The following is a 20,548-nucleotide window of genomic DNA, read 5'->3' on the forward strand; positions in this document are numbered from 1 at the left end:
CTGCGTAAGTAAAGCGAGCGTCTGTGATAATATAGGAGAGAAACTGCCCACTAATCCTACAGAAACCTCTGGAAGAGCATGGCATTGTGAATGTTACACATATACAGCCTTTATTCTACTGAGTTAAACAACTCAGCTTTATCTCATGATGGAAGAACCTTTGGATGGTAAAATATTTTCCTCAAAAAGCAGTTTATTAAAAAAAATCCGATTTAAATAAAAAAAATCCGATTTAAATAAAAAAAATCCGATTTTTTTAATTTTTTTTAAAAAAAAACATTGATTTTTATCCACCCTGCTTTCATACTTGCGTTGTTTTCCTTCCGTTACAATTCGCCCTTTTGGAAAACAGCGGAATCCGTTAACGGATTCCGCTGTTTCCCATAGACTTGTATGGTTGACTGATTGTGCCAAAAGGACCTGCGTTGCTTCTGCTGGGCGACGCTGCGTTGCTTCTGCCCAGCGGGAGGATTGCAGCATGTAACGTTGTTTTGAGCAGCGGAATCCTCAGGATTTCACTGCGCATGCTCTTTTTTTTAAATCACAAACTTTATTTTGTCTCGTGGTGGCCGAACGTTCAGCTGAGCGCCCGCCCGCCGGCAAGTGATAGCACTTAGCTGAGCCCCCGCCCGCAGGCATGCCCGCCGGCAAGTGACAGCGCTCAGCTGACCGCCCGCCGGCATGCCCATCCGCTGGCAAGTGACAGCGCTCAGCTGACCGCCCGCCGGCATGCCCATCCGCTGGCAAGTGAGAGCGCTCAGCTGAGCGCCCGCCCGCCGGCATGCTCGGCCGCAAGCAAGTGAGCGCGCTCAGCTGAGCGCTTGGCCGCCGGCAAGTAAGAGCGCTCAGCTGAACGACCGGCCGCCGGCTATTAAGAGCGATCAGCTGATCGTTCACAATAGTCTGCTGCCGGTAAAATTGTAAATAAAAAAAAAAATAAAAAAAAAAAGCTTTCCGTTGTTTTGTACGATTTGTAGCATCCGTTGTGCCATTATATGCAATGCATCCGTTGCATCCGTCACACAACGCAATGCTACGGAAGCCGTCCAACGCAAGTGTGAAACTAGCCTTAGAGTTTCCAAAATGGGGTCAGTTGTAGGGGGTTTATACAGTTTAGGCACATTAGGGGCTCCGCAAACACGCCATGGCATCTGCTATACTAGCCAACCCAGAAGAATTTGCACAACAAATTGTATGGTTAAATTTCTCCTGTTACGCCTCTGAAAATGCTAAATTTGGGGCTAAAGCAAAGGTTCCTTCTACACGGTTTTAAAGGAACCTATCACCAGGTTTTTCCCCTTATGAGCTGTGGCCACCACCAGTATGAGCCCTTATACACGGCGTTCTAGAATTATGTATATAAGAGCCCAGGCTGATCTGTACAACGTAAAAAACACCTTTATAATACTCATCTCCATCTTGAGTGATTGCCGTCCTCCTGCTCAGCCCCATGTGCATGACGTGTCCTATGTCATCCACACACAGGCCTCCATTCCACTCCTGCACATACACACTTTGATCTGGCCAACTGAAAGGTCAAAGATCGCATGCGCATTACAATACTTTAGCTGCCCTCAGTCGAGCAGATCAAAGTGCACATGCGCAAAAGTGCAATGGCGGCATCTGTGTGAATGATGCAGAACGTGTTGTGCACACGGGGCTGGGCAAGAGGACGGCAATCACACAAGATGAAGAGGCACAGGATCAAGAGCAGCGACACCCATAGGACCGGACTGCTCCCTAGGTGAGTATTATAAAGTGATTTTTACATTCTACAGAGTGGCCTGGGCTCTTATATACAGCATTCTGGAATATTGTATATATGACCTTACTGGTGGTGGCCACAGCTCATAAGGAAAAAACCTGGTTACTGGTTCCCTTTAATTCTAGTGACGCACCTGAAGAGTTAATGAACTTCTTGAATGGTTTTGAACACTTTGAGGGGTGCAGTTTTTAGAATGGTGTCACTTTTGGGCATTTTCTGTCATGTAGACGCCTCAAAAATCCCTTCAAATATGATGTGGTCCCAGAAAAAAATTGCATCTGTAAATCTTGTTGAAAAAATGAGAAATTGCTGATAAACATTTAACCCTTTAAGCTTCTTAAAAAAATAGATGTTTCAAAAATGATGCGGATGTGGCAAATGTTACTTGTTAACTTTTTTGTGTGAGATAATCTGGTTTAAGGGCATAAAAAATTGCAACATTTTCACCAAAATTTTGATATTTTAACAAATAAAAAATATCGACCTAAATTTACCACTAACATGAAGTATAATATGTCACACAAAATATCTTAGAATCACTGGAATATAGTGAAGTGTTCCAGAGTTATGTTCACAAAGTGACACTAGGCAAAATAGAAAAAAATTGGTCTGGTCAGGAAGGTGACAACAGCTGGGGTGTGAAGGGGTTAAGATAGCAACGTCATATAAACGGCTGTGAAAGTTGATCATTCTGAAAGATTACATTTAAAATGGAACCTGCAATGATGAGCGAGCTCTACCATGCTCAGTACTCGTAACGAGCAGTTGGATGCTCCGATGGGCGCAACTCAAGTATAATGGAAGTCAATGTTTGAGCTGCCCATTGACTATCATTAAACTCTGGTACTCGAGTTACGACTCGAGAGCATCTGCTCTTAAAGGGAATCTGTCAGCAGGTTTTTGCTTTCTCATCTGAGAGTAGCATAATGTAGAGACAGAGAAGCGGATTCCAGCGATGTGTCACTTACTGTCATTGGCTGTCATTTTGATAAAATAAATGTTTTCTCTGCTGCAGATCTAGAGTTATACAGAGCTCATGAATATGCTGGACTACCTGACAGCAGGACCTGTAGTCCTCTAATGGTAATCTACTGCTGATTAACAGTGATATCAAAACTACACCAAGGAGCCGAGTGAGTGACATCACTGGAATCCGGGTCTCTGCCCCTACATTATGGTGCCCCTCAAATTAGGTGGCATAAACGTGCAGACAGATTCCCTTTAAAGAGTACCCCATATCAGAGCATGATAGTGTTCATTCATCACAAGGATCCTGTCAAATAATAATTAATAATAATTTTGTTCATTTATATAGCGCTATTAATTCCACAGCGCTTTACATACATTGGCAGCACTGTCCCCATTGGGGCTCACAATCTAGAGTCCCTAACTGTATGTCTTTGGAGTGTGGGAGGATATCAGAGTACCCGGAGGAAACCCACGCAAATACGGGGAGAACATACAAACTCCTTGCAGATAGTGTCCTTGGTGGGATTTGAACCCAGGACCCCAGCGCTGCAAGACTGCAGTGCTAACCACTGAGCCACCGTGCCGCCCAATAATAATAATAACATTATTACCCTACAAATTTGGGGATAATCTGCAGGTTAATAGCATTTCAAAACGCGTGCAGCCACTGCTGTCGAGAGGAAATTAACTTTACTCCTCCTGGAAGCCTTTGGCTTTCAGTCATTATGGTTCTGCTTAGTAAAATATTTAGGAGGCCGTATGGCACAATAGTAATTTATACAATATAGAGTAGGACCCCCCTATCATTAATTAAGCACCATTTACTTGGGCCTGCTCTGCCTTTATCCATGGCTGCTGGTCTGACACTGAGGGCCAGTTCTGACATTGTGCTGGTGTGTGTGGCCTTGCTGCATATGCTGGCACCTGGGCTGCCTTGATTCGCAGATGTCTGTCTTTGCAACGAGCAGTTCTGAGATGTCACAGGTATATGTGTTGCTTTTATATGGTTCTGCTTATTAAAATATTTAGGAGGTCGTATGGCACAATAGTAATTTATACAATATAGAGTAGGACCCCCTATTGAGATTTGCCGTGACGTGGCAGGGATGGCTCAAATTATTGATCAATTGCAAAAAATCTCATTTTGCATTATAGTACAGTCGGAATGAATTTGTGAATTTTACACTTTGTATTTGTTGCATGCCATTCATAGGCAGTGCTGGCTCCCCCTCTCTATAATGATCTTTCAGTCATTGGGCGCGGCAGACATGGTTTCAGTTACTGGTCAGTGCATAGTGGCTGTAACCGCGCCCCTGACACTGACACAGTCAGCTGCACACTAATACAATGCTGAGTTTGCCATCAGTTAGTGCCAAGTTACAGCCGCCGCTCACTACGTACTGAAGGGTGGCTGAAACCATGCTGGCTGCACCCCTACGACTGAAAGCACAAGGATGCCGGCAGGGCTCAGTGTGGCGGTGCCACAGTTTCAGAATGCTATTAACCTGCAGAGTAACCCCCAATCTAAGGGTTAATATGAGTTATTTCTTTATATGGCAGATTTCCTTTAAACATCTTTGGAATATTTAATCAGGCTACAATTTTATTAAATAGTTACTGATAATGTATATTAAAAGAGTGGTCAAATAAAAGGAAATGGACCCAAAGTGGGATAATAAAGAAATACAACACATGCCTTCTCAAAGAAGGGAATTTTGTTTACTTACCGTAAATTCCTTTTCTTCTAGCTCTAATTGGGAGACCCAGACAATTGGGTGTATAGGCTATGCCTCCGGAGGCCACACAAAGTATTACACTAAAAGTGTAAAGCCCCTCCCCTTCTGCCTATACACCCCCCGTGCTCCCACGGGCTCCTCAGTTTTGGTGCAAAAGCAAGAAGGAGGAAAAAATTATAAACTGGTTTAAAGTAAATTCAATCCGAAGGAATATCGGAGAACTGAAACCATTCAACATGAACAACATGTGTACACAAAAAAACAGGGGCGGGTGCTGGGTCTCCCAATTGGAGCTAGAAGAAAAGGAATTTACGGTAAGTAAACAAAATTCCCTTCTTCTTTGTCGCTCCATTGGGAGACCCAGACAATTGGGACGTCCAAAAGCAGTCCCTGGGTGGGTAAATAATACCGCATAATAGAGCCGTAACGGCTCCGTCCTACAGGTGTGCAACCGCCGCCTGAAGGACTCGCCTACCTAGGCTGGCATCTGCCGAAGCATAGGTATGGACCTGATAGTGTTTCGTGAAAGTGTGCAGGCTCGACCAGGTAGCTGCCTGACACACCTGCTGAGCCGTAGCCTAGTGCCGCAAGGCCCAGGACGCTCCCACAGCCCTGGTAGAATGGGCCTTCAGCCCTGAGGGAACCGGAAGCCCCGAGGAACGATAAGCTTCGAGAATTGGTTCCTTTATCCACCTAGCCAGGGTTGATTTGGAAGCTTGTGTCCCTTTACGCTGGCCAGCGACAAGGACAAAGAGTGCATCGGAGCGGCGCAGAGGCGCCGTACGGGAAATGTAGAATCTGAGTGCTCTCACCAGATCTAACAAGTGCAAATCCTTTTCACATTGGTGAACTGGATGAGGACAAAAAGAGGGTAAGGAGATATCCTGATTGAGATGAAAGGGGGATACCACCTTAGGGAGAAATTCCGGAACCGGACGCAGAACCACCTTGTCCTGGTGAAACACCAGGAAAAGGGCTTTGCATGACAACGCTGCTAGCTCAGACACTCTCCGAAGTGAAGTGACTGCTACTAGGAAAACCACTTTCTGCGAAAGGCGTGCGAGAGAAATATCCCTCATTGGCTCGAACGGTGGTTTCTGAAGAACCATCAGCACCCTGTTCAGATCCCAGGGTTCTAACGGACGCTTGTAAGGAGGGACGATGTGACAAACCCCCTGCAGGAACGTGCGTACCTGTGGAAGTCTGGCCAGGCGCTTCTGAAAAAACACAGAAAGCGCAGAGACTTGTCCCTTAAGGAAGCCGAGTGACAAACCCTTTTCCAATCCGGATTGAAGAAAGGACAGAAAAGTGGGCAAGGCAAATGGCCAGGGAGAAAAACCCTGAGCAGAGCACCACGACAGGAATATTTTCCACGTCCTGTGGTAGATCTTGGCGGACGTTGGTTTCCTAGCCTGTCTCATAGTGGCAATGACCTCTTGAGATAATCCTGAAGACGCTAAGATCCAGGACTCAATGGCCACACAGTCATGTTGAGGGCCGCAGAATTCAGATGGAAAAACGGCCCTTGAGACAGCAAGTCTGGTCGGTCTGGTAGTGCCCACGGTTGGCCGACCGTGAGATGCCACAGATCCGGGTACCACGACCTCCTCGGCCAGTCTGGAGCGACGAGGATGGCGCGGCGGCAGTCGGCCCTGATCTTGCGTAACACTCTGGGCAACAGTGCCAACGGAGGAAACACATAAGGGAGTTGAAACTGCGACCAATCTTGAACTAAGGCGTCTGCCGCCAGAGCTCTGTGATCGTGAGATCGTGCCATGAATGCCGTGACCTTGTTGTTGTGCCGGGACGCCATTAGGTCGACGTCCGGCATCCCCCAGCGGCAACAGATCTCCTGAAACACGTCCGGGTGAAGGGACCATTCCCCTGCGTCCATGCCCTGGCGACTGAGAAAGTCTGCTTCCCAGTTTTCCACGCCCGGGATGTGAACTGCGGAGATGGTGGAGGCCGTGGCTTCCACCCACATCAAAATCCGCCGGACTTCCTGGAAGGCTTGCCGACTGCGTGTTCCCCCTTGGTGGTTGATGTAAGCCACCGCTGTGGAGTTGTCCGACTGAATTCGGATCTGCTTGCCTTCCAGCCACTGCTGGAACGCTTTTAGGGCAAGATACACTGCCCTGATCTCCAGAACATTGATCTGGAGTTTGGACTCTTGCTGAGTCCACGTACCCTGGGCCCTGTGGTGGAGAAAAACTGCTCCCCACCCTGACAGACTCGCGTCCGTCGTGACCACCGCCCAGGATGGGGGTAGGAAGGATTTCCCCTTCGATAATGAAGTGGGAAGAAGCCACCACCGAAGGGAAGCTTTGGTTGCCTGAGAGAGAGAGACGTTCCTGTCGAGGGACGTCGGCTTCCTGTCCCATTTGCGTAGGATGTCCCATTGAAGAGGACGCAGGTGAAACTGCGCAAAAGGAACTGCCTCCATTGCTGCTACCATCTTCCCTAAGAAGTGCATGAGGCGCCTCAGGGGGTGCGACTGGCCTTGAAGGAGAGATTGCACCCCTGTCTGTAGTGAACGCTGTTTGTTCAGCGGAAGCTTCACTATCGCTGAGAGAGTATGAAACTCCATGCCAAGATATGTTAGTGATTGGGCCGGCGTCAGATTTGACTTTGGAAAATTGATGATCCACCCGAAACTCTGGAGAGTCTCCAGAGTAGCGTTGAGGCTGTGTTGGCATGCCTCTTGAGAGGGTGCCTTGACCAGCAGATCGTCTAAGTAAGGGATCACCGAGTGACCCTGAGAGTGGAGGACCGCAACTACTGTAGCCATGACCTTGGTGAAAACCCGTGGGGCTGTCGCCAGGCCGAACGGCAGTGCCGCGAACTGAAGGTGTTCGTCTCCTATGGCGAAGCGCAGGAAGCGCTGATGCTCTGGAGCAATCGGTACGTGGAGATAAGCATCTTTGATATCGATCGATGCAAGGAAATCTCCTTGGGACATTGAGGCGATGACGGAGCGGAGGGATTCCATCCGGAACCGCCTGGTCTTTACGTGTTTGTTGAGCAGTTTTAGGTCCAGGACAGGACGGAAAGACCCGTCCTTCTTTGGAACCACAAACAGGTTGGAGTAAAAACCGTGACCCTGTTGCTGAAGAGGAACTGGGACCACCACTCCTTCCGCCTTCAGAGTGCCCACCGCCTGCAGAAGAGCGTCGGCTCGCTCGGGAGGCGGAGATGTTCTGAAGAATCGAGTCGGAGGACGAGAGCTGAACTCTATCCTGTAACCGTGAGACAGAATGTCTCTCACCCAACGGTCTTTTACCTGTGGCAGCCAGGTGTCGCAAAAGCGGGAGAGCCTGCAACCGACCGAGGATGCGGTGTGAGGAGGCCGTAGGTCATGAGGAAGCCGCCTTGGTAGCGGCACCTCCGGCGGTCTTTTTTGGGCGTGACTTAGACCGCCATGAATCGGAGTTCCTCTGATCCTTCTGAGGCCTTTTGGACGAGGAGAATTGGGACCTGCCCGCACCCCGAAAGGACCGAAACCTCGACTGTCCCCTCCTCTGTTGGGGTATGTTTGGTTTGGCCTGGGGTAAGGATGTTTCCTTTCCCTTGGATTGTTTGATGATTTCATCCAATCTCTCACCAAACAAACGGTCGCCAGAAAATGGCAAACCGGTTAAGCACTTTTTGGAAGCCGAATCTGCCTTCCACTCCCGTAGCCACAAGGCCCTGCGTATTGCCACCGAATTGTCGGCTGCAACCGCTGTACGGCTCGCAGAGTCCAGGATAGCATTAATAGCGTAGGACGCAAATGCCGACGTTTGGGAGGTTATGGACGCCACTTGCGGCGCAGACGTACGTGTGAGTGCGTCAATTTGCGCTTGACCCGCTGAGATAGCTTGGAGTGCCCATACGGCTGCGAATGCTGGAGCAAAAGACGCGCCGATAGCTTCATAGATGGATTTCAACCAGAGCTCCATCTGTCTGTCAGTGGCATCCTTGAGTGAAGCCCCATCTTCAACTGCAACTATGGATCTAGCCGCCAGTCTGGAGATTGGAGGATCCACCTTGGGACACTGAGTCCAGCCCTTGACCACGTCAGGGGGGAAGGGATAACGCGTATCCTTAAGGCGCTTGGAAAAACGCTTATCTGGACAAACTCGGTGTTTCTGGACTGCCTCTCTGAAGTCAGAGTGGTCCAGAAACATACTCGTTGTACGCTTGGGAAACCTGAAACGGAATTTCTCCTGCTGAGAAGCTGACTCCTCTACTGGAGGAGCTGAGGGGGAAATATCCAACATTTGATTAATGGACGCGATAAGATCGTTCACTATGGCGTCCCCATCAGGAGTATCAAGGTTGAGAGCGGCCTCAGGATCAGAATCCTGATCAGCTACCTCCGCTTCATCATACAGAGAGTCCTCCCGCTGAGACCCTGAACAATGTGATGATGTCGAGGGGATTTCCCAGCGAGCTCGCTTAGGCGGTCTGGGGCTGCGGTCCGTGTCAGAGACCTCACCCTGGGATCTATGAGACACCCCGGGAGGACATTGTTATTCCAACTGAGGGGAACCAGGGAGCAATGATTCCACAGTGCCCATGGTCTGAGATACCGGTCTGGACTGCAAGGCTTCTAGTATCTTAGCCATAGTCTCAGAAAGTCTTTCAGTAAAAACTGCAAACTCCGTCCCTGTCACCTGGACAGTGTTAGCAGGTGGTTCCCCCTGGGCCACCCTTAGCAGAGGCCCCGGCTGAACAAGTGCCACAGGGGCCGAACATTGCACACAATGAGGGTAAGTGGAACCTGCCGGTAGTATAGCCGTACATGCGGCGCAGGCAGCATAGTAAGCCTGTGTTTTGGCACCCTTGCTTCTTGTGGACGCCATGCTGTTGTCTCCCCTGAGCAATCCAGGAGGGTATATAGCCAAAAAAAATCAACCGTGCACCATACAGTGTAAAGTATAGCCTATAATCATATAATCTATAAGTACACGTCTGCACAAGTGGGGCCAGCACCTCAGGTGCTGCTTACCGCCCGCTGAAAGCGGTTGTGTGGTCACCAGAATCCCTGCCTGGGTCTCCCCGAGCCTGTCTCCCCTCTCCAGCGTCAGAAGAGCTGACAGGAATGGCTGCCGGCGTCCTGAGGAGAGGAGGGGGCCGTGGGCGTGCCCTAGAAAGTGTGGGAAACTGGTGCCCCACTGTGCACAGTGAGGGGGGGTGGAGTATGCAAAGCATGTTCCAGCCCTCAGTGCTGACTCCTGTACAGCGTCCCGCCCTTCCCCTGACTGGCAGGCCTGGGGGCGGGAAAGAATGAGACTAGGCCGCAAAAGCCGGGGACTAAAGTTATAAGCGCGGCCGGCGTATAAGCTCGGTCAGCGCGGTAGTCCCCGGCGTACTAACAGTCCCAGCCGCGCCGCAGTGTAAAAATGGCAGCGGCGGTCAGCGCGGTAGTCCCCAGTAAACTAACACACCCAGCCACGCTGCAGTGTGTGATGGCACAAGCGCGGTCAGCGCTGCGGTCCCCGGCGCACTAACACACCCAGCAATGCTGGAGTGTTTCTGTGCGCGGTCCCCACGGGGACACAGAGTACCTCAAAGTAGCAGGGCCTTGTCCCTGACGATACTCGGCTCCTTATCCAGCAGAGTCCCCAGGAGCTGTGGATGGAGCACGGTCTCAGTGCCTGGAGACCGATTAGGATCCCACTTCACCCAGAGCCCTAAAGGGGATGGGGAAGGAAAACAGCATGTGGGCTCCAGCCTCCGTACCCGCAATGGATACCTCAACCTTAACAACACCGCCGACAAGAGTGGGGTGAGAAGGGAGCATGCTGGGGGCCCTGTTATGGGCCCTCTTTTCTTCCATCCGACATAGTCAGCAGCTGCTGCTGACTAAGCTGTGGAGCTATGCGTGCATGTCTGCCTCCTTCGCACAAAGCATAAAAACTGAGGAGCCCGTGGGAGCACGGAGGGTGTATAGGCAGAAGGGGAGGGGCTTTACACTTTTAGTGTAATACTTTGTGTGGCCTCCGGAGGCATAGCCTATACACCCAATTGTCTGGGTCTCCCAATGGAGCGACAAAGAAAGGGTGCTTTACACTCTGCGACATGGCTAGTGATTGCTAGCCATGTTGCGAGCGATAGCACCCGCCCCCGTCGTTCGTGCGACATTTGGCGATTGCTGCCGTAGTGAACATTATCGCTATGGCAGCGTCACACACACTTACCTTTTCAGTGTCGTCGCTGTGACCGCCGAACAATCCCTCCTTCAAGGGACGTTCGGCGTCATAGCGACGTCACTAAGCGGCCGGCCAATAGCAGAGGAGGGGCGGAGATGAGCAACCGTAACATGCCGCCCACCTCCTTCCTTCCTCATTGCCGGTGGACGCAGGTAAGGAGATGTTCGTCGTTCCTGCGGTGTCACACATAGCAATGTGTGACGCCGCAGGAACGGCGAACAACCAACGGCATGCCCCACCAACGATATTATGAAAAGGAGCGACGTGTCAACGATCGATTTTTGACGTTTTTGCGATCATTGATCCTTGGTGTCACACGCTGCGATGTCGCTAACAGCGCCAGATGTGCGTCACTAACGACGTTACCCCGACGATATATCGTTAGCGATGTCGCAGCGTGTAAAGCACCCTAAACTCTTGGACTTGTGCCACTCCTCCCCATTCACCACTGCGTTGTAGGCACACCAATCTACAGGCATCAACATGTGGCATAGGGAGGCAGATGACTACTGCCAGCCAGTGGCCACCAATTGTGCAGACTACCCATTCTGCCCCAAGCCAAAATTTTCCAATGGGACGAAATGTGAATGCTGCGGTTACAGGTCACCCTCTGTTGAACGTTGATATGGCCTATTAACTTTTAAAGTAGGCGACAACTCCTTTAAATATAAAATTAAGAGACCGTCTCATCTTGTTAAAAAAGAGAATTTTGTTTACTTACCGTAAATTCTTTTTCTTATAGTTCCGTATTGGGAGACCCAGACATTGGGTGTATAGCTTCTGCCTCCGGAGGACACAAAGTATTACACTCAAAAGTGTAGCTCCTCCCTCTGAGCTTATACACCCCCTGGAGATCCAGATCTAACCAGTTTAGTGCAAAAGCTGAAGGAGAATAGCCACCCACAAGTAAAAACAGAGCAAGAACCGGAACAACCGGAGACTCTGTCAACAACAACAGCCGGTGATAACACACGGAACAAGAAAGTGCCAACAGGCAACAGGGAGGGTGCTGGGTCTCCCAATACGGAACTATAAGAAAAAGAATTTACGGTAAGTAAATAAAATTCTCTTTTTCTTTATCGTTCCTATGGGAGACCCAGACATTGGGACATCTCAAAGCAGTCCATAGGTGGGAAATAAACAGAACAACTAAGAAGTAGGCGGAGCCTAACTTCACAAATGGGCGACAGCCGCCTGAAGGATGCGTCTGCCCAAGCTCGCATCTGCCGAAGCATGAGCATGCACTTGGTAGTGCTTTGAAAAGGTATGCAGGCTAGTCCAAGTGGCAACCTGACAGACTTGTTGAGCCGTAGCCTGGTGCCTGAAAGCCCAAGAGGCACCGACAGCTCTGGTCGAGTGTGCCTTGATCCCCGGCGGGGGAGGCACCTGAGAACACTGGTAGGCATCCGAAATGGTCGACCTAATCCAACGGGCTAAGGTCGGCTTAGAAGCAGAGAGGCCCTTGCGCCGACCTGTGGTTAGCACAAAAAGAGAGGTGCACCGCCTAAGAACAGCGGTGCGAGACATATAGATCCGGAGCGCACGCACCAGATCCAAAGTATGCAACGCTTTTTCAAAGCGATGAACAGGAGCCGGACAAAAGGACGGTAGGGTAATGTCCTGGTTAAGGTGGAAAGGAGAGACCACCTTAGGAAGAAAGTCCGGAGTCGGACGGAGAACCACCTTGTCTTGATGAAAAACCAAAAAAGTGACTCCGAAGAGAGCGCAGCCAAATCAGAGACTCTCCTGAGGGAAGTTATGGCCACTAGAAAGACCACCTGTGAAAGACGAAACAAAGAAACCTCCCTAAGAGGCTCAAAGGGGGGTTTCTGCAAAACCGTGAGGACCAAGTTAAGGTCCCAGGGATCCAAGGGCCGCCGGTAAGGCGGAATGATTTCAGACACGCCCTGCATGAAGGTGCGGACCTGAGCCAGCCGAGCGAGACGCCGCTGGAACAGCACTGATAGAGCTGAGACTTGTCCCTTAAGAGAGTTAAGGGACAGTCCCAGCTGCAGACCGGACTGTAGAAAGGACAGAAGGGTCGGCAAGGAAAATAGCCAAGGAGGATGGCCGGAAGAGCGACACCAGGACAGGAAAATTTTCCAAGTTCTGTGATAGATCTTGGCGGAGGAAGACTTACGGGCCCGAGTCATAGTGGAAATGACTTCAGGAGGGATACCAGAAGTCGTCAAGATCCAGGACTCAAGAGCCACGCCGTCAATCTGAGAGCCGCAGAATTCTGGCGGAAAAACGGACCTTGTGAGAGAAGGTCTGGACGGTCCGGAAGATGCCACGGCACCTCTACGGACAGAAGAAGCAGGTCTGGGTACCAAGCTCGCCTGGGCCAGTCCGGAGCAATGAGAATGACTCGACGGCCCTCCAGTCTGATCTTGCGCAGAACTCTGGGCAAGAGCGCTAGAGGGGGAAACACGTAGGACAGACGAAACTGGGACCAGTCTTAGACCAGAGCGTCCGCGGCGAATGCATCCGGAACCTTGTTGTTGTGACGGTATGCCATTAGGTCCACGTCCGGAGTGCCCCACTTGCGGCAGATTGACTGAAACACTGCCGGATGCAGGGACCACTCGCCGCCGTCCACGCTTTGACGGCTGAGATAATCTACCTCCCAGTTTTCAACGCCTGGGATGTGGACTGCGCATATGGTGGACTTGGAGTCCTCCGCCCATTGAAGGATGCGTTGTACCTCCAACATTGCCAGGCGGCTGCGTGTCCCGCCTTGGTGATTGATGTAGGCAACTGCTGTCGCGTTGTCTGACTGGACTCGGATGTGCTTGCCCGCCAACAGATGGTGAAAGGCTAGGAGAGCTAAAAGCACAGCTCTGGTTTCCAGCACATTGATCGAGAGGACTGACTCGGACGGAGTCCAAGTGCCCTGCGCTCGGTGGTGGAGACATACCGCTCCCCAGCCGGACAGACTGGCATCCGTGGTGAGAATCACCCAGGACGGGGTCAGGAAGGAGCGCCTTTGAGACAGAGAGAGGGGCCGAAGCCACCACTGAAGAGAGCTCCCGGTCTGTGGCGACAGAGCCACTAACCTGTTCAAGGAGGAAGGCCGCTTGTCCCAACAGCGGAGAATGTCCAGCTGCAGGGGACGCAGATGGAACTGGGCGAAGGGAACAGCCTCCATTGACGCCACCATCTGACCCAGGACCTGCATCAGGTGCCTGATGGAATAACGGCGGGGCCTCAGCAGAGCGCGGACCGCCAGTTGGAGGGACTGCTGTTTGACTGAGGGCAACTTCACAAGTGCCGGCAGAGTCTCGAACTGCATCCCTAGGTACGTGAGACTCTGGGTCGGAGTCAGAGTGGATTTGGGAAGATTGACAATCCACCCGAATTGGGCTAGAGTGGCAAGAGTGAGCGAGACACTCCGCTGACAGTCTGCGCTGGATGAAGCCTTGACTAGAAGGTCGTCCAGGTAAGGAATCACTGCCAACCCCTGTAGGTGCAGAACCGCAACCACTGCTGCCATGACCTTGGTGAATACTCGAGGGGCTGTGGCTAACCCGAAGGGGAGAGCCACAAATTGGAAATGTTCCTCTCCGATTGCAAAACGTAGCCAACGCTGGTGAGAAACTGCAATTGGCACATGCAGATAGGCATCTCTGATGTCGATGGATGCCAGGAAATCCCCTTGGGTCATTGATGCAATGACTGACCGCAGAGACTCCATGCGAAAATGCCGCACCTGAACATGCTTGTTGAGAAGCTTGAGATCCAGGATGGGCCGGAAGGAACCGTCCTTTTTGGGGACTAGGAAGAGATTTGAGTAGAAACCTCTGAACCGTTCCCGGCCGGGAACCGGTACAATTACTCCGGAAAAAGGGAGGAATTCCAGGGCACTACTCAGTATTCAACAAGCCTATTTGTCCATTACAAAGAAAGTCCTGTATTCAGAGGCTGGAAGCAAACACCGGGGTGCTTATATCAATAGATAACAAATCTTGCAATGCAAAGTAGAAAAAGTATAGCACTCACCGGTTAAATTGCTGTGCAGAAAAACTGTTTATTTTTTTTTTTTTTTTTTTGTGGTTGATGTCAAATAATTAAAACATATGTTAAAAACAAAGAATATACATACAATACTTGAATTTCAGCAACAATTTTCAGCAAACATATATAAATATACATGGAAGAAGCCAAATGCCTCATAAATCAACCTAGAAACACACTAAGGTCATTTTTATCATTTAACCCTAGAGGGCCTGTTGCGTTGAATCTCATAATAAATTCAGCCTCTTTTCTTAATAGCATTTTATGCGTATCACCTCCCCTAGCGTTAGGCTCAACCAATTCTATCCCTGCAAAGGATAATACATTGCAATCAGAATTATGAAATTCTCTTATATGGTTGATTAACCTAGTTGCCCCTATTCCACTATGAATGGAGTTCCTATGCTCTCTAAATCTTACAAAGAGCTGCCGTATCGTCTTCCCAATGTAAAAATAGTGGCAGGGGCAAAAAATCACGTAAACGGTTTTAAAGGGAACAGATCTCAATACATGAGTCGGATGGGCACTATCAAAATGCAACAAAGCATTCACAGTAGTAGGTTTTCTATAAAGTTCCCGTATAATTCTCCCTTCCTGGGCCGTCAATTTAACGTCAAGGAACTCCATAGTTTTATCACCAAAATGGTGTGTGAACAGCATATTGTAGTTATTATCATTCAGGTATGCCACAAAAGACTCAAATTGAGATCTGTCCCCATCCCAACACTTTATGTGTTTTATGAAAGGATTAGTAGGACTGTATATGAGATTATCTTCCATATGCGCAAGGAAGAGATTTGCAAAGGTGCAAGCCACAGGAGTCCCCATCGCCACCCCGCTATTTTGCTGGTACCAAACATGCCCAAATTTAAAGGTGTTATTTTTCAACACAAAGAGCAGAGCCTCTTCTACAAAATTTATCAGTAAATCATCTTCACCGAGCCCCCTCAGCATATCAATAATGACATTGACACCCAAATGCTGTGGTATTCTTGTAAATAAACTTTCAACGTCTAATGACGCCCAGCAAAAAGTGTCTTGCCATTCAAAATGATTTAATTGTGTCACCAGATCCCCTGTGTCCTTCACAAAGGAGGGAATTATTTTTAATAGGGGATGTAATAACCAATCAAGGTATGCCGAGAGGGGCTCCGTGAGTGAACCTGAACCGGAGACGATGGGTCTCCCCGGAGGTCTAAATTCAGACTTATGCACCTTTGGTAAAAAATACCAATGTGGCTTTGTAGGGAATAAAGGAAAAAGCTTTTCCGCTCTATTCTTTGTAATGAAACCCAACATCATATGCCTATTCAAAAGGCTACGCAGTTTTTCTTTCAACTTGTTAGTGGGATCACACTCTAATTTCTGATATTTTTTTTTTTTTTTGGATGTGGATAAAAAGGATATGATGTCATACCTAATCAGACCAGCTGAAGCACCGGACAGGTGCGAAACGGCCGTCGTCTGCTACAGCGCACACTCCCTCTCCCCACCAGCCCTCTCCGCACATGTAACCTCCGCTGTTTAAATAAACAGTTTTTCTGCACAGCAATTTAACCGGTGAGTGCTATACTTTTTCTACTTTGCGGTACAATTACTCCGTTGGCCTGCAAGGATGCCACGGCCTGTGAGAAGGCGACGGCCTTGGAGCAGGGGGGAGTTGACAGAAAAAATCTGTTTGGCGGGCTGGAAGAGAATTCTATCCTGTAGCCGTGGGAGATGATATCCCGCACCCACTGATCGGAGACGTGTTGAAACCACACGTCGCCAAAGTGGGAGAGCCTGCCACCGACTAAGGACGTTGCTGGCGCGGACAGATAGTCAAGAGGAGGCTGCCTTAGTGGCAGCAGCACCTGCGGTCTTCTGTGGACGCGCTTTTGTGCGCCAGCTGGATTTTTGGTCCTTGGCAGTGTTAGTGGACGAGGCCGAGGGCTTAGAGGACGACCAGTTGGAGGAACGAAAGGAACGAAACCTCGACTGATTCCTACCCTGGACAGGTTTCCTGGTTTTGGTTTGTGGCATGGAAGTACTCTTCCCGCCAGTTGCTTCCTTAATAATTTCATCCAGCTGTTCACCGAACAGCTGGGACCCAGCAAAAGGGAGCCCCGCAAGGTACTTCTTAGAAGAAGAATCTGCTTTCCACTCTCGAAGCCACAAGGTCCTGCGGATAGCGAGGGAATTAGCCGAAGCCACCGCAGTGCGGTGAGAAGCCTCCAGCATGGCAGACATGGCATAGGATGAAAAAGCCGAAGCTTGGGAAGTTAAGGCAACCATCTCAGGCATAGATTCCTTAGTAAGGGATTGCATCTCCTCCAGAGAAGCAGAGATGGCTTTGAGAGCCCACACTGCTGCAAAAGTCGGGGAGAACGAGGCTCCTGCCACCTCAAATACAGATTTGGCCAGAAGGTCAACCTGGCGGTCTGTGGAATCCTTAAGCGAGGTGCCATCAGCCACTGATACAACGGTCCGGGCTGAGAGTCTAGACACCGGGGGGTCTACCTTTGGTGAATGAGCCCACTCCTTGACCACCTCAGGTGGAAAGGGAAAACGGTCATCAGAACTACGCTTTGGAAAGCGTTTGTCAGGGCAGGCCCTGGGCTTGGTCACAGCGGCCTGAAAACTGGAGTGGTTAAAGAACACACTCTTCGTCCTCTTAGGCGAGGTAAACTTGTGCTTTTCTGCCAGAGAGGGTTGTTCCTCTGATACTGGCGGATTGAGATCCAGTACAGAATTAATGGACGCAATCAAATCACTAACATCCGAGTCACTGTCGGACAGACCAATGGGGCACATGGAGGTAGTCTCCGAGCCCCCAGTAAAGGTATCCTCCTCATCCTGCGAGTCAGCTTCTGAAACCGAGCCGCGGGGCGAAGGAGAGGGGGCCCTGCGTCTCTTATTAGAAGGACGGGGCCTGGGACCAGATGATGAATCCTCTGTGAGCTCCGGTCCTGAGAGAGACCTAGCAGCAGAGGCACCCTGCGACGGGGGCTGATGTATGCTCAGCAGAGTCCTGGACAGATGTCCCATGGAATCAGCAAAAGATTGGGAGATAGACCTGGTTAAGGATTCTACCCAAGCCGGGGGTTCAGCCACAGGAGCCGGAGCAGCCTGAGAGACCCCTGGGGGGGCGATTCCAGGCTGAGGCAACGTCAGGTTAGAGCAGGCATCACAATGTGGATAGGTGCTCGGTTCCGGCAGCAGGAGCTTACATGCAGTGCATACTGAAACCAGCTTTGGCGCCTTGCTCCTTGTGTGAGACATGCTGCTGGAGTGAGGGCTCTGCCAGAATGACCCCCAGAGAGTATATACAGAAGATCCACAACCAGAGGTTGTGGCTTACCAGACCGCTGGAGCGGTTTGTGTGCCCTCCAGATCCCGAAGCCCGGACTCCCAAGCACCTCAGCAGGGATGCTGCAGACCAGTGGTGATCACAGGGAAAACGCTGAGAAAATGGCCACCGGAGTGAAGAGAGGGGGCGGGACTCACTCTGAGAGCGGGATCTGGAGGGCCAAAGAGATTCACAGGGGAGGAGACATGTACTCAGTGAGGAGTGTCTCTCCCCTTTGTAGAACGGCCGCTGGGCGGAGCCGCGCTGTCCCTCTGCATGAATGACATGCGAGGGCAGTGAAACCGAAGTAGGCCTCCGGCGAAGCCGGGGCCTAAATTTGAGCGGTGCGGCCGGCGCGCAGGCACCATCGGCGCGGTTCTCAGGCGACAGCCAGAGAACCCGCCGGAAATGTCATAAAAATCACTCAGCACACGCTCCCACCACAATAAAGTACAAGGGACCCCCACAAATAAACGTCTCAGGTACTTAGCTTGCTGAGACGCAGGGTAGCCAGTCCCTGGGGATGAGTGCTCCGGTCCAGCAGGATCCTAAAGGGCTGCGGATGGAGACCGGTCTCATGCCAAGCATGGAGAACCGTGCTGGCTCCCACTTCAAGCCAGAGCCCCGGAGGGATGGTGAATGAGCACGGCATGTAAGGCTCCAGCCTGGGAATCAACCTTAACAGCACCGCCGACACAGTGGGGTGAGAAGGGACATGCCGGGGGTCCAGGCTTGGACCCGCTTTTCTTCAAACTCTTTCCAAAAAATGAAAAAAATCAGATGAGAATGCATGTGTGGATGTGACCTCCTGAACACAAAGCGATAAACTGGTTAGATCTGGATCTCCAGGGGGTGTATAAGCTCAGAGGGAGGAGCTACACTTTTGAGTGTAGTACTTTGTGTGTCCTCCGGAGGCAGAAGCTATACACCCAATGTCTGGGTCTCTCATAGGAACGATAAAGAAAGGGCAAAATTGAAAAGTGCTTGTAAAAATAAGCAACTATGCAATTTACCTGCTATTCAAGAACAAAATTTTTAATTTTATGGTGCAGAGACAGTCACTTAAGTTACCGGTCGTTCTCACAGGTGGTAATTTTTCAGCAGAAATAAGCGCACCTGTGTGCTTTCTGCATTAGAGTCTACACCCACTGCTCTGAATCTGCGCTTCTCTCATGGTACACAGTGAAACCTGCCTCTCCATACAATATGAGAGCACTCCGTTCAGACTAGCAGCACGACTGTCGCTGTTCCCAACTGTTACCCTTCATAGACACAGGCATTTATAATATCTTATACAAAATACTATCAAACAAAATATTATAGGCTCAGCACTGATTCACAATAGCTAAAAAGGTTGAAAGGTAGTTATATAGCATACCTCGCCAACATATTCCATGACAAAGCTGTGCTTCTTGATTTTCTGAAGTGTTTTAACTCCCCAGCCGCATCCATTGTGTGTCCTAAAGATGCACAAAGAATAGGGAGGCCCTTTCTGTACAACACGATTTGGACAATCCAGACTACATTTACACCTAGAGTTGCATTCATAAATAGGTCGTCCAGGTTTGATCTTAATCTGTTTGTGTTCATTGTATGCAAAAACAACCCCTGCTTCAGTAGGGCAACATTTCCCAGTAAAGCAATCTGTACAATCACAACCAACAATGGCTTCCTCCAAAGTGTTGACCCCAGGAGTGGCTTTATAATCATTTATGTAATAGAAGTCTCTGGGGGGACCCTCCAGATCCACATCGTTCTCTACATACAGCATTCCATCGTGGGCTTTCTTTCTGTTCAGTTCCTCTTCCCATCGCTTGAGTGCAATTCGTTGTTTAGCCTTCTTGACTACATAGTCGGCAGCCGAATGATCCAAACATTTAATGCTGTTTGTAAACACATTTGCTTTACCAGACTTAAGTTGGGATACATAGTTGAAGAGGTCGCTGTAAAACTGCTTCAAACGTGATGAACATCTCAGGTTGTGCTTGGGTTCCCATGTGTTATGCGACTCTGGCCATCCTTTCCATTTCACAAGGAAATATTCAGTACCCTACAAGAACAAAGAAGAGCGAGCTGTTAACATAAGAACCATATGTAGCGCACACGGACTGTATGTACAAGCTCTACAGCTGGTGACTATAGTCGTGTGTGTGAGGCTAGTATCACTCACTAAGACATTTCCCAATCTTCAGGGCAGACCGCTCTAGAGAGAAGAAAACTGGAAGAGCCACGAACGCAATAGGGTCTTAACAGGGTGGTAACGGAGTACAATGGAACGATGTGCTCACCAGGTTGGGGGTTGTATAATCACAATCACAGAATAGATAAACTGGCTGCAGAGGGCCCACAGAGTAAAAATCAGTATAAAAATGTATAGGGGCGCTACAATATATGGGAGCACAATGTATGGGCACTAAACTGGCATGAAAAGAGCGTGGCGTGGATGCTACAGAATAGTCAGTGCAGCCGTAGATAAATTATTCCAGAGGCAGAATTTCTACAAATGGGTCACCGTTGGGGTTTTTCTGCTATTCCGGCACCT

General features: G+C 49.8%; 1 protein-coding gene across 2 annotated transcripts in view; it reads right to left on the bottom strand.

Moving 5' to 3' along the window:
• The window catches only part of SUV39H2 (SUV39H2 histone lysine methyltransferase), a 90,433-nt gene that overhangs the window by 37,667 nt on the left and 32,218 nt on the right, over positions 1 to 20,548 (bottom strand). For both annotated transcript variants that reach the window (XM_075345241.1, XM_075345242.1), the window contains exon 3: positions 19,385 to 20,056. In XM_075345241.1, coding sequence (XP_075201356.1) covers positions 19,385 to 20,056 — 672 coding nt within the window. The remainder of the gene's footprint in view (positions 1 to 19,384; positions 20,057 to 20,548) is intronic.

Source organism: Anomaloglossus baeobatrachus, chromosome 4, assembly GCF_048569485.1.
Source record: "Anomaloglossus baeobatrachus isolate aAnoBae1 chromosome 4, aAnoBae1.hap1, whole genome shotgun sequence".
NCBI classification, from domain to species: domain Eukaryota; kingdom Metazoa; phylum Chordata; class Amphibia; order Anura; family Aromobatidae; genus Anomaloglossus; species Anomaloglossus baeobatrachus.